The sequence below is a fragment of the Diabrotica undecimpunctata genome, chromosome 6, assembly GCF_040954645.1.
Source record: "Diabrotica undecimpunctata isolate CICGRU chromosome 6, icDiaUnde3, whole genome shotgun sequence".
In the NCBI taxonomy this organism is placed as follows: domain Eukaryota; kingdom Metazoa; phylum Arthropoda; class Insecta; order Coleoptera; family Chrysomelidae; genus Diabrotica; species Diabrotica undecimpunctata.
In genome coordinates this window covers 150,694,932-150,716,873 of record NC_092808.1, presented here as the reverse complement: position 1 = coordinate 150,716,873, position 21,942 = coordinate 150,694,932, and the positions used below count along the sequence as shown (strand labels likewise).

The 21,942-nt window shown below is 34.2% G+C and overlaps 1 protein-coding gene across 2 annotated transcripts in view; it reads left to right on the top strand.

The window, feature by feature from the left end:
• LOC140444100 (oxidative stress-induced growth inhibitor 2-like) overlaps positions 1-21,942 on the top strand; it is a 106,443-nt gene that overhangs the window by 74,852 nt on the left and 9,649 nt on the right. For both annotated transcript variants that reach the window (XM_072535760.1, XM_072535759.1), the window contains exons 2-4: positions 2,785-2,848; positions 12,013-12,287; positions 16,217-17,230. In XM_072535760.1, coding sequence (XP_072391861.1) covers positions 2,797-2,848; positions 12,013-12,287; positions 16,217-17,230 — 1,341 coding nt within the window. In that variant the 5' untranslated portion in view covers positions 2,785-2,796. The remainder of the gene's footprint in view (positions 1-2,784; positions 2,849-12,012; positions 12,288-16,216; positions 17,231-21,942) is intronic.

The window sequence follows — 21,942 nt, the reverse complement described above, 5'->3', positions numbered from 1 at the left end:
GTCGTCGCTATAACCGTTAGGCCCAATATGGTTGTCATAATATTGTTTTGCTATTCCTCATATATATTCGATGGGATTAAACTGGCAATGATACGGTGGCAGACGTAAAACTTGATGACCGTAACTTTCAATAATCTGATCCACAACAAAGGTTTTTGGTTTTGCGTGGATATTTGCCAAGCGTAATAATTCTGATTTTAAAATATGTTGTGTAAATGGTATATGTTCCTTTGTCAACCATTCTTTAATTTTATTAACAGTCCAAGAATTTGTTGGACTTTTGTTTAATACTTCAGAATGGTAAGGTGCATTGTCTAAAATAATTACGATGGGCTCACTTAAACCTGGGAGAAGTTTTTCATGTAACCATTTTACAAACATTTCTGTGTTCATATTATCGTAATAGTTACTTGATTTTGATTTAGATGAAAATATTAAATCAGCACCTTCTATAAAACCCGATTTCCCTCCTGCATGTAAAATTATGTGTCGCTTTCCTTCTCCATCAGTATGTTTGATAGACTTTACGTTATCATCTTGCCATATTCTCTTGGTTGCACCCCTAGAAAATATCCATGCTTCGTCTAAATATATAAAATTTGCCCTTTCTTCTTTTAATTTAGAATATTTTCTTAGAAAGTTAATTCTTTTATGCACAACAGAACTTCTTTCACAAAGGGCTTTTCTGTTATCCTCCTTTTGAAATTTGAAACCCAAATTATGTATCACTTGCCATAGACTTGTTCTGCCAATTTCGTCAAATTTTCTATCTTTTAATTCCGAGAGAATTGTATTTAAGGTCACATGTTCCTTGTTGGCTCGCATTCGATAAATGGTATCACGAATTTCAAATTTTTTTCCATCTGGAATATCTTTGGTTTTCAATGATAGGCGAGTTTTTCGCTGATCTTCTTTCGGCCGTTCATTATTGCGATTTTGTAATACTCCTCTTAGTTTGGTTTCACTAATTCCTAGAGCATCACATACGCGTTGTTGAACAGACATTACCGATTTTAAAGGACCGCCATTTTCTTTTTCATCCGTAAAATACTTATGTACACTACAAATTAGACTATCTACATCTAACACACGTCTAGGCATTTTTAAATATTTCCACCAAACATACAATGTCAACACTGGCAAAGAATCAATTCAACTGCAATATTGTAACAAATTTATACCTACCCTAATGTTATTTTAATGTATTTTAAAATATGACCATTAATGCAGTTTTTACCTAATTTTCTGGGAAGTCGTTTACTGCAACTGGTTATCAATGAGTCATTTGCATAATTTTGTTAATCCGAAACCCGCGTAAATATAGCGAACCGACTATAGAGCCTTTGCCTTTTAACAGTAAATGTGAGGTATTTAAAATACTGTGCTTAAAAAACGTTGAATTTAAACTTTCACACAACAAACAATCTAAAACATTAAAACTTTTTTTTTATTTCACTAGTACGTTTTTCAAAAGAATAAAACTTCTGCAATAATCTACACCGAAAACAGTCTTCTCAAATGCATTTTCCGTGACCGATGTGTGATCGTTTGTAATGTAAAACATTAATGCCTCATATTTCTTACCACAACTCAAAATTGAAATTTCATGTCATAGGTTTTTAAGATTGATCTCTAAAAATGAAAAGTTTACTACAGCTGCTACTACACTTACTAAATAAACTATTATTTACTATTCGTATTTAAAGTTACATTTTTTAACTAACAATGACTTATTTCCCTCATTTCTTCATCCTCGTTATACCTGAACGTTGCTTCTATTTCATATCACGAACTATTTTCAACATAAAATTTCTATAGGCTATGGTAACGTGTTTTGTGCAATTATTTTATTATGTTCCAGCTGGGGTTAAATCATTCATAATATGCCTTTGAACTTGAAAAGTTACGATAAACACTGACTTCACAAACAATTTGTTATCGTGAATTATTACCAGCCATACCGTATGAGAAGTTTTTCTAAAAGATGTAAGTGAAAGTTCATATATATGTTAATGATATATCAAAATATTAATTGTTTATTGTATATCATTTGAGAACTATAACCAGCTTTTTCGGGAGTATAATTTTTCACATCACGTTCTTCTTGGACGTCACGATAATGGACGAAATAATACAAGCAGTACGTAAAGGTCATGGCTACAGAATGGGGAAAAAAGAAATCCAAATATTATGATATGCAGACGACGGCGACGCCGCATTAATCGCCGAGAAAGAAGACGAGCACCAAAGATGTCTTCAATACAACAGCCAAGAAATACAATATAATAATATCAGCAGAAAAAACAAATGTATGGCAGCATCTAAATACCCACTACGATGTAAAATCCCTAAAAACAAAAATCTATTGCATTAAGATCTGGACCACGCGGTGTCCATTAAATTGGTGCCCCCTTCATATCCAACGTGCTGGATATTGCTGAAATAAAAATGCCCTAACCTTGTCGCTATAATTGAGCACCATCCTGCAAAAACCACATACTTTACCACCCATGGTACACAAACACCTCTCAGAATTTCACTCAAAATATAGCTGTTGGTATTGCCACCCAGTTCCCGTTTATAAACATTTACAGGTTACATTTAATGATGTAATTTTGAAAACGATTTCCGCATTGAAATCGGATCCCATTTGAATTGGATTTCCCTATCAACCTTGTACGAATACGCTTTTCCGGCCACTTTTATGCGACGGGTGTATCTTAAAAACAACCAACTTTTGATATAAATATGTGTTTTTATTTATGAATGGTTTATTATTTACAGATACTCGACAAGATGAAGAGCGGAAACAAATCAAATATTATTTACAAAGAAGTAGTTATAGTTGGTAAGTAAATATATTTATATAAATTACAAATAAATGCTTTGTTTTTTGTTAATTGATAGTGAAAGTATTTGTTAAAGAACGAAGTTGATATTTTAAGAAATACATACATTGGTAAAATAAGAAAGAGATGAGGCACTAAAATTGAGTACACGTTTTGTCTATCACAGTTTCACTTTATTAAATTAGATCTTTCAGACATTTCTTAAATATTTTAGATTGACTCATTCATTTTCTTGTAAGTTTTTATCCTAATTATAAAAGGTTGCTACAAGGCCACTGGGTAGTGTTATCACCAGGCTGAATGACTTGAGATTAATAACTTGAAATGGTCTTCTAAACTTCCGTCACACTTATTCCATTCTTTTGTATTTATATCTATTATAATATATTCTTTAAAGTTTTTATATTTATTTTATATCATTTATATCTTATTTTTTTGGATTCACCTTCTTTGGTAGATATAGTCAATTTTAACATTTATAGGGAGATGATTTATGTACATGTGTACATTTTATTGAATGATTTCAGAATTATCTTCTATTTTTCAAGACTTGGCAAATATAATAACGATTTTCATTTTATATGGGATATCCCGGAATTAATGGGAAAAAAGTCGGAAGCGCATCATTGAACCAAAGTAATCTCCAGTATATATTAAGACATGATAATTACAAATAATGATCTGACTATATACAGTGTGGCGCACCGAAAACGAAACAGAGGCATTTACTGGCAGATGATTCCTTTTTTGAAAAAACGCTCGGACCTGTCGATTTTGTTTTCGAGGGGGACACAAAATTGGCATAAAATCACTTTAACATTTGCAGCCCCTTAAGCGGGGGTGGCATCATCCCTAAAATCTTAAATGAAAAGTGGGGTCGAATGATCCATTATTTGAAAGGTCTTTCAACTCCCTTTATAATGATGTAAAATTCATGTATTCAATTCAGTAGTTTTGGAGATTTATTGATTTAAAGTTTAAAGTAGACTTTAATAGGTACATCAAATTAGTTTGTACTTCTTTCAGAAGAAATTTGAGTAAAAGCATTTTCTTGATAAGTAAATGCTTTTATTTACTACGCCCATGGTTTATTAATAATAAAAATAGCAATTGAAGTGTCCTTTGTGACAAAAAAAGTTGTTTCTTGAAGAAAGATAAGTAGAGAATGCCACGTACTTATTTTAAATAGGAAATAGTACATTAGTTTGCGATTGATTTGACCAATCTTTGTTGTTAAAATATCATTTATTGCTTTATACATAAATTAACCATGGTATATTCCACGGCAGAAAGGGTTGAAATTATTGAAATATTTTTCGGAAATAATCAGTGCGCTAATAGAACAGCACACATTTTTAATGAGCGACATGAGAACAATAATGTGCACCGAAAATATGTTCTAGAACTTGTAGCTAAATTTCGGGAAACTGGATCAGTCGCCAATAAAAAACGTAATATTGAAAATCCTATAAGGAACGAAGCAACAGAAGTGGGGGTTTTAGGGCAAGTTATTGTAGATCCTACATTAAGTACCCGTAAATTGCAAACTTCGTGTGGTGTTAGTCGACGTACTATCCAACGGATTCTAAAGGCCCATAATTTTCATCCGTATAAAATTCACCTTGTACAAGAACTTAATGAAGACGATTTTGATAAGCGATTAGAATTTTGTGAAGTTATGAGTGAACGAATTACAAACGATGAACAATTTTTATTTAACATTTGCTTTTCCGACGAATGTTCCTTTTTTTAAATGGCGTAAATGAAGTAAATCGTCATAATTGTTGATATTGGTCGGACTCTAATCCCAGAATTTACCATGAGGTACACACACAGCAGCCACAAAAATTAAATGTTTGGGCTGGCATTTTTGGCGATCATTTGGTTGGCCCTTTTTTCTTGCCTGGAAATTTGACTGGTGAAATGTATTTGGAATTACTGCAAAATGCCATAGATCCTGCGCTAACAGATATAATTGAAAATCAGAATGATGGTCGATACGTTGAGAATATGTTGATGTTCCAACAGGATGGTACCCCACCACATTACGCATTAAGAGTTCGGCATTATTTAGATCAGACCTTTCCAGGTCAATGGATTGGTAGAAGAGGTGCCGTTGAATGGCCCCCAAGATCGCCAGATTTATCACCTTTGGATTTCTTTTTGTGGGGTTACTTAAAAAGCAAAATCTATGCTACTCAGCCAACATCCTTAGAAGATTTACGACAAAGAATTGTGAATGAGTGCCATCAAATTACTCCTCAAATATTGCAAAATGTCCGGCAATGTCTTCAGCAAAATCTTTATTATTGCATGGAAAGTAATGGTGGTCATTTTCAACATTTACTCGGCTGACAGGTCAGTTCATTCTTTATTTTTTAACAACTTTGCTGCTATGTATTGATCTCCTCTTACGACGATGTATTTAAATTTTAAATCAATCAATCTCCAAAACTACTGAATTGAAGTACATGAATTTTACATCATTGTAAAGGGAGTTGAAAGACCTTTTAAATGATGGATCATTCGACCCCCCTTTCCATTTAAGATTTTAGGGATGGTGCCACCCCCGCTTAGGGGGCTGCAAATGTTAATGTGATTTTATGCCAATTTTGTTTCCCCCTCGATAACAAAATCGACGGGTCCAAGCGTTTTTTTTAAAAAGGAATCATCTGCCAGTAAATGCATCTGTTTCGTTTTCGGTGCGCCACCCTGTATTATCAGAGGGCAGTATATGAATTTCATGCATTAGATGTCAACAACCTGAGTCGCTTTATATAAGGTGAAAAGTCGCACAGATTTATCAATTTTATGACTTCTGCCATCTGCAGATTTTTAGCTACATAATTATGAAAACATTTGTATTACGTAACAATATTGAATTCAACAACTAATAGCAACAGGCAAATTGGGGTGAGAGGATGGCGTAGGTAGAAAGAGGCTGTCCTGGTTGCATAACACTAGGAACCGAACAGTGCTTGAATTTGAATTGAAAAGTTATATATGTCGCAGATATTATGAATAAATCGGGGAATCACCGTAATTAACCTGACTTAAATCAAGAATCCAAACGGGGGTAATATTCGGTGGCTATGCACCTATAACCATTAGATGTTTTTAGGATTCCATTTTAAATTACTATTTTTCAAAAAGATCTAATAAGGCATAAAGAATACTATCATTTCAGCTAATTAATCTTCTTAATTATTATTCTTAACCACACGAAATGGTAAAAAGTCTGGAAAGAGTATTACACCTACAGATTTAAATTAGAAGAAGAGACAAACGTAAGCCTGAACCCAAATGACACATCAAGCTCAAGCAAAGAAGAGAACAGGACCTGGATAATAAAGAGAGAAGAAGTCATCGAAGCAATAAAAATTAAAAAAGGAAAAGCTGGAGGAGAAGATGGAATAGAACCAGAAATGATGAAATTGATTTACAAGAAAGCTATAGATTGGTTCTAGATTATAGGTAATGAAGCATTGAAGCAAAATAAAATACCAAAACAATGAATGCTACAAAGAACTTCCTCACGTAAATTTTTGAGCATGACAACTCAAAAAAAATTAGCAAAACCGTCTCAGACTGTAGCTACTAGAGCTCAATTTTTTTTCATCCCAGCCAAACAATTTTCGACATCCCCTCGTAAAATTTAATGTTGTAAGAACTTAACAATATTCTCTATAGGTAATGAAATTGTTCAATTTTTTTATTCATGTCACATTGAGAGAATTGCATCTTTCCCAAAAAACACCATAACGGGATCGTAGTGTCGAATGTTTTTATCAACATTTTATAGCACATTTAGCTTGTTATGTAAAGATATGAACATTTTTATCTGCTGGGATCAACTTCATTAATATTAATTAACCGAGGACTTCATTAAATTTATGCCTACTATAAATTGTTTAAATATTAAAGAGAATAGGAGTAAATAAGTAGAATTATACAGGGTGAAGCTATGTCGAAATAGTGTATAAAATAAATTCTGTAATGAAATCAGTAAATACCCGTATAGGTAAAAAAAAATGATATTTTGAAGTGATAATTTTTACATTTAAATGTTAGGTTTATAAACAGTACAAAATTACAAGCAATTTTGATATTCATCATCATGTAGGTAGCTGTTACTGTCAACTGTTGAAGATAGAACTATTTCAAGCTCCTCCATGCCTCTTGATTCTGGGCTGTCATCATCCAGTTCTCATCGACTATTCTGATGTTTTGTGCAAGCACTAGATTTCATTATTTGCTAATCTTTCAGTAACACAAAATGTCTCATCAATACCTCTTCCACATATCAGTAGCTGAGCTACATCAGTTATGTCCGAACTTTCATCCAATACAAAAGAACAGAATTTAAACACATTTATCCTTGTCCCTAGTTGTGAAACAAACTGCTTATCACCTACTTCAATTCTAGAAGTAATTATTTTTAGACACAAACTTACTGTCTTAAAATCCTATTTTTTTGTCAGGACACAAAATATAAAATAAATACTTTGTTCGTTTTTGTAATATTCTGTGCTGAAATTTAACTAGAATGTGTAGCTAACTTTTTAGAACAGTTTTGTTTTGTAAATATATTTTGTTGACCTTAAGAGTTTTTTACGTAGAACTCCAGCTTTTTGTTTCCGGTCTTCTTTGGTCATAATTTCGTAAGTGGATGTTGTTGTTTTGTCATGAAATGTCGTGATAGATTCAAATCCTTTAATACAGCACATGAGGCACACAATTTTATCCTTAATAAGCATGAAGAAGTATTTGCAAGTCCACACTTCTTTAAAAATACAACAGTCTAAGTCAACTTTTTATATATTACTTCCATTGTAGCGATTAAAAATGTAAAAAACACTACCAACAAAGCAAACTACAGAAACATAAGCCACGCAGACGCGGGGTGACCCACCGAGCGCCCGATTCGTTCCAAACTATTCGAGCAATACATTCATTATACTCCACATCGCCATGCTACCGATTTACAGACATATATGGTACTTCGCTTTCGCGAAGTTGCGTGCAAACTTACTAAATAAGGAATCCGTTATTCTATTCTATCTACGCAAAAATACATTTTATCTCATGTCGAGGGCCGAATTGACTAAAAACCTAAAGTAGTTTTTCAGTCAATTCGTATAATCAATCAATTTGTATTTTGTTCCTGTTTTCATTAGTAAAATAAGCATGATAAGAAATTAACAAAACAACAATTAAATATATTAAACACATTGATAACCCACATCAAGAAAAAACCACGAAAATTTTACATGCCAATCCGTTTCTTTCTGACTCACAAAAACTAGCACGTGAACAAACATCTAACATTTTTCGTGTCTTGAATCATTTAGACATAGCAATATATCGTTTTTGATGTCAGAGGTGCTTAAGAATTCAATAATAACGATTAAAAACTTAAATTTGTATCTAATTTCGTACGAAATAGTAATTGGTTACCCACTGGGTTATCTCTCACTTAAATTAATTAGAATGTTTCAAATGGACGTATGGTGTGAAAATAACAGAGTCGATAATTACTAGATTTCACCGAGATAAGTAACTATATAATAGATAATAGCAACTAAAAATAGTAGTGGTAGGTTAAATGCCGTCATAAATAAATGATATCAACATAATGCCAGGGAAATTCAACAAATTTCCCTGGTTGATCACTTCTTAATGATTTTAAAACCATACTTTTCCACGTGTACAGTCAGACTGTCTATAATTACACATATGTAATGATAAACATTAAACAGGAATGACTAATATGATTGGATTTTATAAAAAACCAAATGCAAAAGAATGTCAGATCATAGAACAATCAGTTTAATGAGCCATGCACTCAAAATGTTTCATAAAGTCATAAATCGTAGAATAAAGTCATAAATAAAATATATATTTGAGATAATTTTGAACAAAAATGTTTATTACCACTTTTTGTGTAGAGTTAACCGTTCTCTCAGAAACAATGCTTGAAGCAACCGGCGATTTTAATTGTCAGTTACACACGCGAAATCAATTTTAAATAAAGTTGTATTAACTCTCCGATAAAAAATCGACATCTTTTGATCAGAGTGTCCTATCGACAAAAATCAAAATGCGTTTTAAAGTTAAAAAGAGCAGCTTTCGTAAGCAACTTTTGTATTTTGCCGCAAATGAAGTCAGTTTCCTCCATACTCCAACTCCATAGCGATCGGTCAATGGAAGTGATGAATCAACGAATCAATGATCAATGAATTGATGTGTCATTGCAGCTATACCATATTTCAGCAATTCATTTAGCTCTCATTTTTCCTGTAGATTTTCTGTTCTTTAGTTTTTCAAGTGTTTGTTTCACTGCCTGCTTGTTTATATGAACTTCGTTTATGGTAAACAACGTTGAAAGGTCAATAAAAGAAAGAAAACTGAAATATCTCGGATATATAATGCGTGCAGAAAAATGTAGCACCTTGCGGCACTCTTGAAGATAGAAGGGGTTTCACAAGAAGACGAATATCTGACTGAAGAATCTAAGACAATGGTTTGGCTACAGTAAGAAGGACTCTTTATGTGATAATCTCTGTAATACTCCCTGTGGTAACTGCTAACCTGCGCAATGGAAATGGAACATTGTAGCTGTTCAATTTTCTAGCCTTTAAAATTTTGGTGAGCACTGTACATATAACCATTCGTAGGCTGTTTTTTTATTAAGTTTAAGAATATCGTTCTTAAGTTCCTCTGCCATTAGTTTTATCTGGGTGTGATTATATAAGAAGTTTGTAATTTTTCTCACAAAACTGCGTACTATGAACACAGTTGTATATTGCTTCTCTCTTGTACCTAATAAAAGCGTCTATACTACCACTCAGATATTAAAATCTTATAAAATACCCAAATGTCCAAATTTTGTTCTCATTCCTTAGTTTGTCGTCGCAATGGCCGCTGATGTCAATTTAATAGTTTATTCAGTTGTTTGGTGAGAAAACTCGTGTTCTGCAGTAAGTTATCTTAATTTTGCCTCTATTCATTTGAACATAAAATACAGAAAGATTTTTTATCCTTTAGAATTTTACTTCTGGCCCAGAAGCCGCTCCATTCTTATTTCGTCACCTATTTCATTCATTTGTGCTTTTTGGCCCGGTTAGATAAGATTAGATTTCTACCGATATTTGAAGGGTCTCGACTACCTTTTTTTTGTAGCGAGACACATACGGTAGGTTAAGTGAACTTCTTGGATCATTAACCTGAAATTTCGAGAATTTATTGCGAAAAAGACCTTTTAACCATATAATTTTTTTTGTATATAATTAAATTAACGATATATTTTGATACGATTGAATGAAAGATATATCATTTGAATTGAATTAAAAGTATATGATTCAAAAGATCTTTTATTATCACTTTTTTTTTTGTACTTAAAGTTGTATTTCATTTGCGTTTTAAATAATGTTTTATTTCGATTTTTTAAATACTCCAACCTCCAACTTTACCGCCTGTATGACAAACCTGATATTAATAGGTCCATAAAAATAAACCGGCTGCGGTGGTTAGGTCACATAGAGAGAATGAATGAGATGGAGTCGCCAAAACATATTTATAACCAAAGAATAGGGGAGTAAGAAGGAGAGGCAGACTCAGAGCACGATTTAAGGATCAGGTGGAGGAAAAGTTGAGAATGTTGGGAGTACGAAACTGGAAAGCCAAGGCTAAGAATAGGAGAGAATGGAGACTTCCTTGAGCAGGCCAAGACCCACCATGGGTTGTGGGCCAATGATGATGATGATGAAATTCTGCAACCTGTTAAGACACTGCATCCTCACATTCTTTGAGTATTTAAGAAATACATTTTTTAAACTTTACTATTTTATTGTAGATAAAAAATTTGTTTGCAGCATATAGGAAACCATGTCAATTTTGGTAGTTTTGCTTATGCAATTCTTAGATATGTGTTCTGACAACTTTGAGCCCTTTATCAGTCTCAGGTTAAGACTTATTGGCACCCAAACTTTTGCAGTTTAGCTGTATTCAGTATTTCTTGTTTACCTCATTGTTATCTATTACTTTTCTATATATTCTTATCCACCCCATTGAAGTTCCCCATTCTGAGCAACAAGACTTTTGTAAAGTTCCTGTGTACGATCGGTGAAAAAAGAAGAAGAATTCTGAAAGATGTTATTATTTATTTGGTAGCCACAAATTGCTTCCAAATAATAATAAATATATGAATCATCAATAATGGATGATTTTAAAAACGATAGAATGTTTAATGACTAATAAAAACGGAAAAGCAAAAATTGTGGCTGAAGTTACCAAGAAATTTTTTTTTAATTATGAAACAAATTATTTGGTTACACGTGAAACCACAAGGAAAATCTTTTTATTTTGAAACTATTAACACAACCACATCTATTAGTAGGTATCATAATCATGTCATCATGACTTTGAATAACTGACATTGATCTTACTCATCAGAGATTACAAATAGTATAAAAAATAAGGATTTAATACTTACACGTAATGATAATATATTACTTGAAGCCATCTATTATCTATTCTGATAAAATAATTTGATAAAAAATTTACATTCTTGTAATTTATGCGATTGGTGCAGTGTATTATCTCAAGTTACGCTCTGTTTTAAACTCTAGGATGCTAAGCCTGTATCTTTTCTTTTTCTCTATTCTGTAATTATTCTAGTCCATACTTTTCAATTACTTTATTCTTCAGGAATCTTCGAATGCGTCTTTACAATTTGTTTCTTGGTTCTTCTATCAACTTTTGACTTTTCCGTCTTACAAACTTTTCCCTTCATATATCGTCTTAATACTTTTCGTCCCATATCTCTAGCGTAATATTAGTTGTTTAGCCTTCTGTTTAGTTATGATTCGCAGCTTCCTTTTTTGCTTCTCTGGAAATCGTCTGTTAGACATCGGTCATCCAGCTCTCCACTAACAACAGATGAGCCATTTATTTTACTCTGGTATACCCAATAATCAGTGAATATGATCATTGTCATCACCTTATGATAAAACAGTTGTGGTACGATTGTTTGGTGATTTGCTGATGAATGTTCTGACTGTTATATCTTTATTTTAACTTTTTTCTGCAGTTGTTATTTAACAACTCTTCATTTCAATAGAAAATGTTATCCTAAAAATTACCAACTTGCATATTTTTTCAGGAAATGGACCAAGTGGCATTGTCCTATCCTTCATATTATCAGGAAACATACCTTATATCACATCAGACGACCATCCAGACGAAATGTTATCGGCCAGATTAAGTTCCTCGGTGGGTGAGTGCCTCCTTCAACAGGACTTAGAATTCCTTGCTCAAGGCATCGAGGGACGATCCACCAACCAGGTCTCGCTTTTGGTAGATTCTTTGCTTCATCCGTACGCTGACATGGGTTGGGACTTGGAACCTCTTCTGGAGTTTAAGAGGGCGGGAAAAAAGGTAAGTTAAGAATAAATGTACAACACAAACATCAAGGGCATGCCATAAGTATGGAGAACAAATGTAATCATTAATATATACACAAAAATGTTACCAAAAGATTTAACTCGCAACAGAGCAACAGATTGACAATCGACGAAATCTTAATATTATTAATTGAGAAGTCCAAAGAGGTGTTCGTCAAATGCTTGAACACAAGAAGTAAAATCCAGTGCATAAAACATGTTGTAATAACGTTTATTAGATATGTTTCTAAACTTCCTGCACCTTCGAAATACGCATGCCTGAAAAAAATGCTAAAAACATTAACTTCTTTAATTTTGTACTGAATTCAATATAATATATTATAGAATATTAAAAACGACTGTTCAAAGAAAAACAATATATAAATACTCGAACTATTTTACTAATGCAACAGCTACTTCGACTCAGTCTTGCTATGAGAACGTACTGAAGAGAATTAAATGTTTTCAGTAATGTTGGATTTGATTGTTTCGTTCGTAAATTGACGTCACCAAATAAGTGAGGCAGTCTAATGATATTTTGTAAGTCATATAATAGCTCTCATAAGATCCAAATACCTGTTATAAGATTTTACAGCGAAGGAAAAAGAAGGAAAGAGTAACAAAATAGTCGAAAACAGAAAAGTCGTATGAGGTGGAATTAAAAGTGTACATTAACAGCTCACAAATTGGGTTGTATATTAATAATTGGTGACTGTGGTGTTACAAAAGGAAGAAGAGTTGATATGTTTTTCATTATCATAATTTTTTTTTTCTATGTATTCACTCATAGAACACATTCATCGATTTTGTTTGCAATTAGCGTTGTGTCATCTGTATATCCATATTACAAATAGTTAATGTTACATCTGTTAATGGTTATTTCATTATAAATGCCTTTCTTAAATATTTCTTTTAAATAAACATTAAACAATGTTGGCAACGCAGCACTGCCTGTCACTTCTTTTTATGTATAACCGCACTATTTATATCCATATTTCGCCTTTTCTGTTTTTTCATTACATTTGAGTAATCTGGTATATTAATTTTGCGGAAAAAAATTATCAAAATATAATGAAAAGCGCAAACCAAAATATTCTCTTTATAAAACATCAGCATCTCAAAAACCCTGGTATTCATTAGATATTTCTTTGTTTTTTCGTCCTTGATAAATGTCAAACTGTAAGCAATAGAATAATTTGGTACACATGACTCAAGATTTGTAGCCTAATCAAATTGTTTTTTATCTATTATTCTAAATGCAAGTTATTATTTATCAAAGTACTAGATCTAGTAACTTAAACATTGCATTAAAAAAACTATTGGTTAAAAAAAATCATAGTTCAAATCCTTAACCTAGAACTATTGTATTCAACACAATCTCCATTCAATAGAGATATTGTAAATTGACAAATGTTATGTCTAAAGAATAATATATGTCGCCTATTATTCAAATGTAAAAACGTATTTATGTTTAAAATTCTAAGCTTTATCTTAAGTAAGAAAAAATGTCACATATATCCAGAAACTTAAACTTAAATATTGCAAAAAATGAAGAGATATATGGACAATGAGAAAAGCTTTTCCTGATGTGAATCTTCTCCCACTTATCACATAGAGCTACAGCCCTTGAATAGGGGCCTCGACCTATATCAAGACATCTATATTTTTCCTTGTTATTGGTTCATCCTGCACGGCGTCTATCTGAGTCAGGGTCTTCCTTTGCTCTCTTTTTCTCTCGGGCCACTCAGAAACACTTTCTTGATGGTTTTTTCCTCCACCGCTTTGTGTATCTGGCCAGTCCACCTAATCCGCCTTTTTTTATTCAGATACCAAGTCTTGTTCGTCAAACAGCCTCTTTAACCTGTAGATTTCAGCGTCTTTAAATGATCCACATATTTTTCTGAAGATTACCCCCCCCCCCCCCCCCCACCTTCTGAGCGCTTCTTCATCCTTAGTGGATGGATCATGCTTAGGAACAAGCTTCTACTGAACAGGACCTGAAGAACTGCAGTTGACTGAAATAGCTGCTTTCTTGGCGTGACATTTCAGAGCTGTATAAGATTGTTCTAAATGTGGTAGTGATCTTGCAAGTGTCTTTATATCATCTACATAAGCTAGGTTTTGGGAATAGGAACTCTATTACAGAGTTCCATCTGGGATACCTGGCAATCTCATAATGCCTCAAGAACCAAGTTGAATACAACTAATTTTTTTAAACCGATTGTTACTTCTATTTCTATTTTGAACAGTATCATATTCTACATTTTTTCTAGTATCTGTCTCATTTTGACTATTTATTCAGGTGTAAAATGGTTAGTTCGAAAACCCCATTGATAAATACGAAATAGTGTAGAGGTGTCTACCTTTTAGTGAGTACTTTTGTAGAAGCTATACGAACTACTCAGCACAGAGATACTCCCAGAACTATCCCACCTTTTATGGATGGGAACGATGATCCCTTCATTCCACTTTCTTGGCATACGTTCTGTTACTCATACATATTTAATAGGCTCATGCAATTTGACAACTAGGGCTTTCTTCTTCTTTACGTGCCATCTCCGCGACGAAAGTTGGCAATCATCACTGCTATTCTAACTTTTGACACTACAGCCCGAAAGAGTTCAGTTGAGCTGCATCCAAACCATTCTCTGAGGTTTCTCAGCCAGGACATTCTTCTTCCACCTATGCTGCGCTTTCCTTGAATCTTTCCCTGCAATATTAGTTTTAGGAAGTCATATCTGTCACCACGTGTTATATGACTCAGATATTTTAGTTTTCTTATTTTGATGGAATCCATTATCTCCCTGCTGTTCTCTATTCTTATGGCTTTCTCCTTGTCGGCTGGTTGTCAGACAACACACATGTCAAGAAGAGTGAGTTGAAAGTTAGACTAAGCGAAACGAAAGGCCGAATTTAACAAATTTCCACTATAATGGGCAATTACCGATACACAATATTACAAGAGAGGAGTAAAATCTATAAAACAAAAAATAAAATACTTGCGTGCTAAAAAAAAGAAAACACGGTTGTTAAAAATAATAATAGGTAGATATAGTTGCATATCATCCATTGAATGTTATTCGTTCATCATCAATTCACGTTTCAAATACATATAATAGCATTGGAACTGGTAGAATTATTTAAAACATTTTCGATAATGTAATGATGTATACAGTAACCGATAAGGTATAATTATGGACGTATTCGGTTGTAGATAAAATCCCCTAGACATTTAAATTTTTTAAAGTGGAATCAAACATTTTTGCACATCGATAACAATAGTGTTAAGAATTTTTTACTTTCACGGGATAGGTTCTTTCTTATCATTCAAAGTCCTTACCGGCAAATCAGTAAAGCATATTATTTATTAAATTTCTTGCTGTATGTGCTCTTAATATTTATATCAAAGGAGATTGGACCAAAACTTACAGGAATTCCGATTAGGAAGATTTTAGAGTGATTTTTAGAGTGAACATACGACAAAACGTATAATCAGAGTAGCAATAAAAATTGAAAAACATCCAAACACTTTAAATACAAGAGATGATATCCATAGACTTCCAACTGTATGGAAACCAGCTATCAGTTCTCTTAGAACATCTAGGAGAAGCAGAACTAACCTGACTTAACATTTGCCTTCATAAACCTTTCCACACTTTCACCTGAAAGATATTTTTTATAGGTACATTTTAGAGCGGAAACCTTGAAAAATTTTAAAATAGATGCCAGAAAATGATCTTTGCATACTACAAAATTTGCATTTACAAAAAAATGTTAATTTTTCATCATTTCAAATAATTAATCGATAACATATTAATGGTATTTTGTAATATTGTGGACAGTGTATTTATTTTTAAGTAACTACGTTTATCTATATAAGTAACTATGCTTATCACTTAATATTATTTTTGTATAATGTTTTAGATTGAACACATCGTTCTGGGCAAAGGTCCTCCAGGCGGTTCCTGGCACAGCATGGATCCCCAAATCCTCACCCTGTCTCTAGGAAGTTGGATGGCTCTCCCCGGTCTACCATTCCACTCAGGAGACTCCGGCGAAAAGCGAGCCTTCGCCTGCGACGTTGCCAAATACTACGTGCAATACACCGAACAAATGGGACTCACCGAAAATTTCCACAACTATGTCTCTGTCAACTCCGTGGAGCAAATCGAACACGAACAACCATATATAGTCGAGAAAAAACTCAGGAAGAAAGGCTACTGGACCAGTAGAATAGGCAAAGAACTGAAGGAAACTTTGGAGGCTTGTATAGAGAGGGAATTTGAAGAAAACTGTACGGATGAGCATCGATGTTGGATCTCTAACGCCATCGATTGTCTAATGCTAAAAAATCGGAGGAAGATTCGATGTAAACGCCCCAGGGATCAAGACGCAATTATAATCCCCCGGAAGAACGATAAAAGACGTTCCATTAGTTTTTGCTGTGATACAAATGATTACAATAATTGTGATAGTTTCTACTCCACGTCCTTGAACGAGAGGTTTCTCAGGAACTCGTTTAGTTTAGATTTAAAATCCGTGCCTTCGTATAATTCCGCGATCTGTGATAAAGAAACCAACTGGATTGTGAATGCTGTGGACTCCAACACCGGGGAAAAGTTGACGTATGCCTGTAAATATTTAGTTTTAGCGAACGGAGGCAGCGACTTGCCGAATAGGTTAGAAGTATCTAAGGTGAAGAAAGACCCCGAATGGATTCTGTACGACTTACGGAGCTTGGAGAAGAATTTGGACACTTATCTGGCTAAGGTGAAGGAAGATGTGGCTCCCGTGTTGGTTATTGGAGCTGGTCTGAGTGCTGCGGACGCTATTATCGCCGCAAGGGGAAGGAATGTACCTGTGATACACGTTTTTAGACAAAAGTCTCCAGAATTGAGCAGGCATCTGCAAGAAAACCTATATCCTGAATACCACAAGGTAAATCTTTTATTTATTTTCGTGATTATTGTTTCCAAAAATAAACCGCTGTTTGTTTTGATCTTCACGTTAATAAATTAGTTCATTTTTTGTATACCAACAGATTGTTTTGCCTACTGTAGCGGATAAATAAAATAATATTTGTCGGGTAAACTCATGACACGATTGTCAGGCGGTAGATTATGGATTATTAAACAAACAGGAATTTGATAACTACATAAATTGATTTTTACCGACCTTGCGAGTTTATAGGTTAAAAAATGAAGGTCGATTCAGAAACCACCACTATGTTTATTATTGTGAAAAAATTTCTTTGAAATTAGCTGTGAAATTATCGACATTTTTTTCATTTTCGGGACTTAACCCTTAACTCTGCTGGTGAAATAATGTTTCACATAGTTACTGGTGGGGTCCTCGAAGACCCTAATTTTTTTATCCCAACAGTAAAAATACAGTTTTTCCAAAATTAAAATTTCATTCATAAATAAAAGTAACAACAGTACTTTCCTTTATATAATATACTAATTATACACAATGTTCACATATATTATTGACAGTGTGATCTGAACAAATACGTTTCTTGCATTTTCTACACACTGTTTTAACTTTCCTATCCTTACTTCTAGGGAAGAAAGGACAATGAGGTTTTCGGATTGGTTATCAATATAAAAGGTCATGGGTATTTCCTGTCCCAATAATTCGGCGACACTTCGACTAATATTCCAGGCAGACAACTCTCAGACCTACTTCTAGAGCTGCCCATTTCAAGGATCACCAACACTGAAGTCATATCACCATTAGTCAAAACGGACTCTAAAGTACATTGATTTAGCAAATTCCCATCTGTAAATATGAGCACGTGTTGATATTCGCCGTCTCATTCGTCAAGAGGCTATTAAATATAATTTATTACCTTAAGCCAGACAGATTCTCATGTTACAGATCCAAACTTGCCAGCATTTTAAATTCAAATTGTATCGTGTTGATATATATATATATAAGCGGGGATCCTACAGCTTCTGCCGCTTCCCGCATTTCGATCGCCATCTTTTTCTATTTCTCCAGGTGTCTTCATCAATGGCTCTATCTTTCATGGTTTCAATAACACCTTGTATCCAAGACTTGGCTGGTCTTCCTCGTTTCCTTCTATTACTTGGATTGTATTCCATAGCTCTTTTTGGCCATCTGTTGTCGTCCATCCTCTGTACGTGTCCATACCATATTAACTGTCTAGTTTCTATTCTTTCAGAAGTTGTATGTACTCTATCTGTTTTTCTTCTAATTTCAGAATTAGGTATACGTTCTACTCTTGATATACGGCAAGCTCTTCTTAGGTAGTCCATTTCAACCGTGTCAACTTTTTTCTTTCCTTTTACTGTCATTTGCCAACATTCTGCTCCATATGTAAGAATGGGCTCTACAATTACTTTGTAGATAGTCATTTTAGTTCTCATAGTAGCTTTGTTGGACCAAAGTATCGAATTCAGAATTTGAACACTCTTCCTGCCTTGTTGCACTCTATAGTCTATATCTCGTTCCGTTGTTCCTTTACTGCAGATAATACTTCCCAAATATTTGTATTCGTAGCACCTTTTCATTTGTCTAATTTCCAAATCCGGGTCTTCGTCTTCATTCCCTATTCGCATATATTCTGTTTTAGACATATTCATACTCATCCCCCATTTTTCGTATTCATCTTTGAGCTTTCTAAGCATATAATCTGCATCTTCTTCACAGCTTGCAATTAGTACTTGATCATCTGCAAAGAACAGCGTTGTCAGATAATGGTTGTTAAGCTTCAACCCCATTCCCGCACATTTTTGTCTCCACTGGTGCAGTGCTTCTTGGATATATATTTTGAATAGGGTGGGGGAAAGACAACATCCTTGTCTCAAGCCTTTCGTTACTGTAAATACCCTTGAGAAAGTATTTCCTGTTTTTACAGTGCTTTGAGGACATTTATAGATGTTCAGTATTGCTTTTAGATATGTTTTACTAAGGTCCGTTTTCGTCAAGACACTAAATAAGAGTTTTAAAGGAACTGTATCATAAGCCTTCTCCAGATCTATAAATACCAGATGCGTAGGGAGGTTTCTAGCTGTTCGTTTTTCAATTACTTGTTGAAGGGTAAATGTGTTGTCCACGCACGATCTTCCTGCTCTGAAGCCGCTTTGTTCTTCAATTTCTTTATACTCCTCTTCTATTCTTCTTTTCAATATACGACCATATAACCTTCCAAGCGAGCTAGTTACGCTAATGCCTCTATAATTTCCGCATTCTTTTCTGTCTCCCTTTTTATAAATGGGGCTAATGTGGGCCAAATTCCAATCGTCTGGAATCGTTTGGCCTTCAATTAAGCATTTATTAAAAATATTCACTATGCTTGTCAAAAGAGCATCCGGTCCATGTTTCACCAACTCGATGGGAATGTCTCCAGGCCCAGGTGCTTTTCCATTTTTCATTTGTTTCAATTCTTTTTTCAGTTCTTCTTTGTTTATCTTATGCACCTCTGAGTTTTCTGTCATTGAGATATGGTCAGGTCTTTCCATAAATTCGTGCCTACTTTCTGTTAATAGCGTTTCGTAATATTTTTCCCACTTTTTATTTTGAATCAGGTTTATATTTCCCTCATCTTTTCTTTCTTTTCTAACACTTTTTATGAATTTCCAAGCTTGTGTCACTTTGGTTCCTCCTAAGCATCGGTCCATCTCTTCGCATTTCTCTTCCCACATTTCGTGTTGATTTTTAAGTTAATATATTGTGTTATATTTATGTTATAGTTATTGTTAAGTTATTTACTGGTCGTGTTAGGTCGAGTTTAGTTTAATTGTGATATAATGATTAAATTTCAAGAATTTCTGACACTAACAGTTTCAAAAGTAAATATTTTTAAACATCATATAATACAGAGGTCGTACGACCCTGTTTGGCTTACACGTGGTTCTATTGACAATTGGGAATTTGTAAAATGAATACGGTTTAACTCCCCTCCACAACCCACAACTGCAAAAAAAACAATTTTGTTTCACATACTCTTACGTGCTGGTGGGGGTCTTTGAAGATTCTTTTCCGTATATCACTTAATATATCAGAGGTACGACTTCGCTGCTAAGCTCACTTGTGAATACTAATGCCTACGTAGATTAAATGGACGTATTTGTCAATTGGTAGAAAAATGCGACGACTGCACAACTTGACACTTTAGGTGTGGGTTCGCGTGGACCTCACGAGCGTAGTTAAGGGTGAATACTGAATAGTTTATTTTTTTTTACAAAATTAAACAGTTTATATAAAAGTCAGTTGGAAAATGTTTCCAAATCCGATAGCCAATCCAGCCTACAACCTTTGTCTATCCTCGTCATCTTTCAAACAACTTTCTCTTATTTTTGACTTAATTTCTTATATCTTCTTTTTTGACTAGCCATTTCAACGGCGAAGGTAGTCAGCATTGAGTTCCAGACTGAAAATCCGCCTCTACTCAATCGTTATATTACAGTCCCGTGTATAGTGATCGAAGCTCTTGGCCAATGAAAATATAAGTTCCAGTTCGGACGATGCAGTCATGACGTTCATTGGCCAGTGTCTGATTAAATGTCTTACGACAGAACTATCTTTCTCGCTTTATTGAAGTTGGTTCATGCTTTTACTATTCGTACTGTAATGTTTATTTTAATTTATTTACAGTTTTTGAACACTAACACTAAAAAACACAATTAATTTATAGCATTTATTTACTTAACCACACAGATTTATTTTATCAACCAACTCCAAACTGTAAATTGTTGTTGTTTATATATTTCTGCCTAGTTTTTCGAGCAGCTTCCGGCATCCAGTAAAATTCTCTAGACGGCGTTCGAAGTATGGCTTCGAACGTTTGAAAGGTTCCTCGTGACATCAAAAAATCGGGATTTTTATCGAACGCGTTGGAATCGTCGATCATTACTGCACCAGAGGCTTGTGCGTAACATTGCCACTCCTTAACAGATGGTTCCTCCTGAAATCTTGTCGGTACTGGAACTGGACGCAGGTATCTGCAAACTAGACCCTGTTTTATAACTCTCAGTTGTATAAAAGTGGTTAGGGACGGTTTCCTCCACAGTGGTAACCATGCGAATTGCAACAGACAAGCACCTGGGCTTCGGTGTCTTTCAAAATTTCCCCCTCCATATTTCGGACAACCCTCCCATTCAATTGGGGGTATTCTAATTTTGGCATGGCTAACTTTTGCACATCGGATTCCAGCACGTGCTCCCTTAATTGAAGTAATGTTTCCCATACATTTTGGTAGATGGATAGGTCATGAGCAGTGTCTTTTTTTACCAGATAGCAAAAGTATCGTGCTGCATCTTGGAGTTTTAAAGCTTTTCCGAGAGCTTGTTGGTGGCATTGAAGTTCTGCAACTCGCCAAACTTCCTTCGAAATATTCTTGTGACTCTTTAATACTGGACGAAATGGCATGGGCCAGTGAGTAGTCATCTGGGAGTGCGAGTAAATCCTGCTTTTCTTTGGTGGTAACATGTCTTAATTTGCTGGAACCTTCATATGCCCCCATAAATTTATCAAACGTGAGGTCAGGTACGTGTTGGACTTGGTTTACTTCCACTTCAATATAACCTCCTAATAATATAAGAACATATCCGAGATACCTGACATAAGAAGAATCACAGAGCTTAAGTATGTTGGCAGTGAATCAAAGGGAATTCAAAATGTTT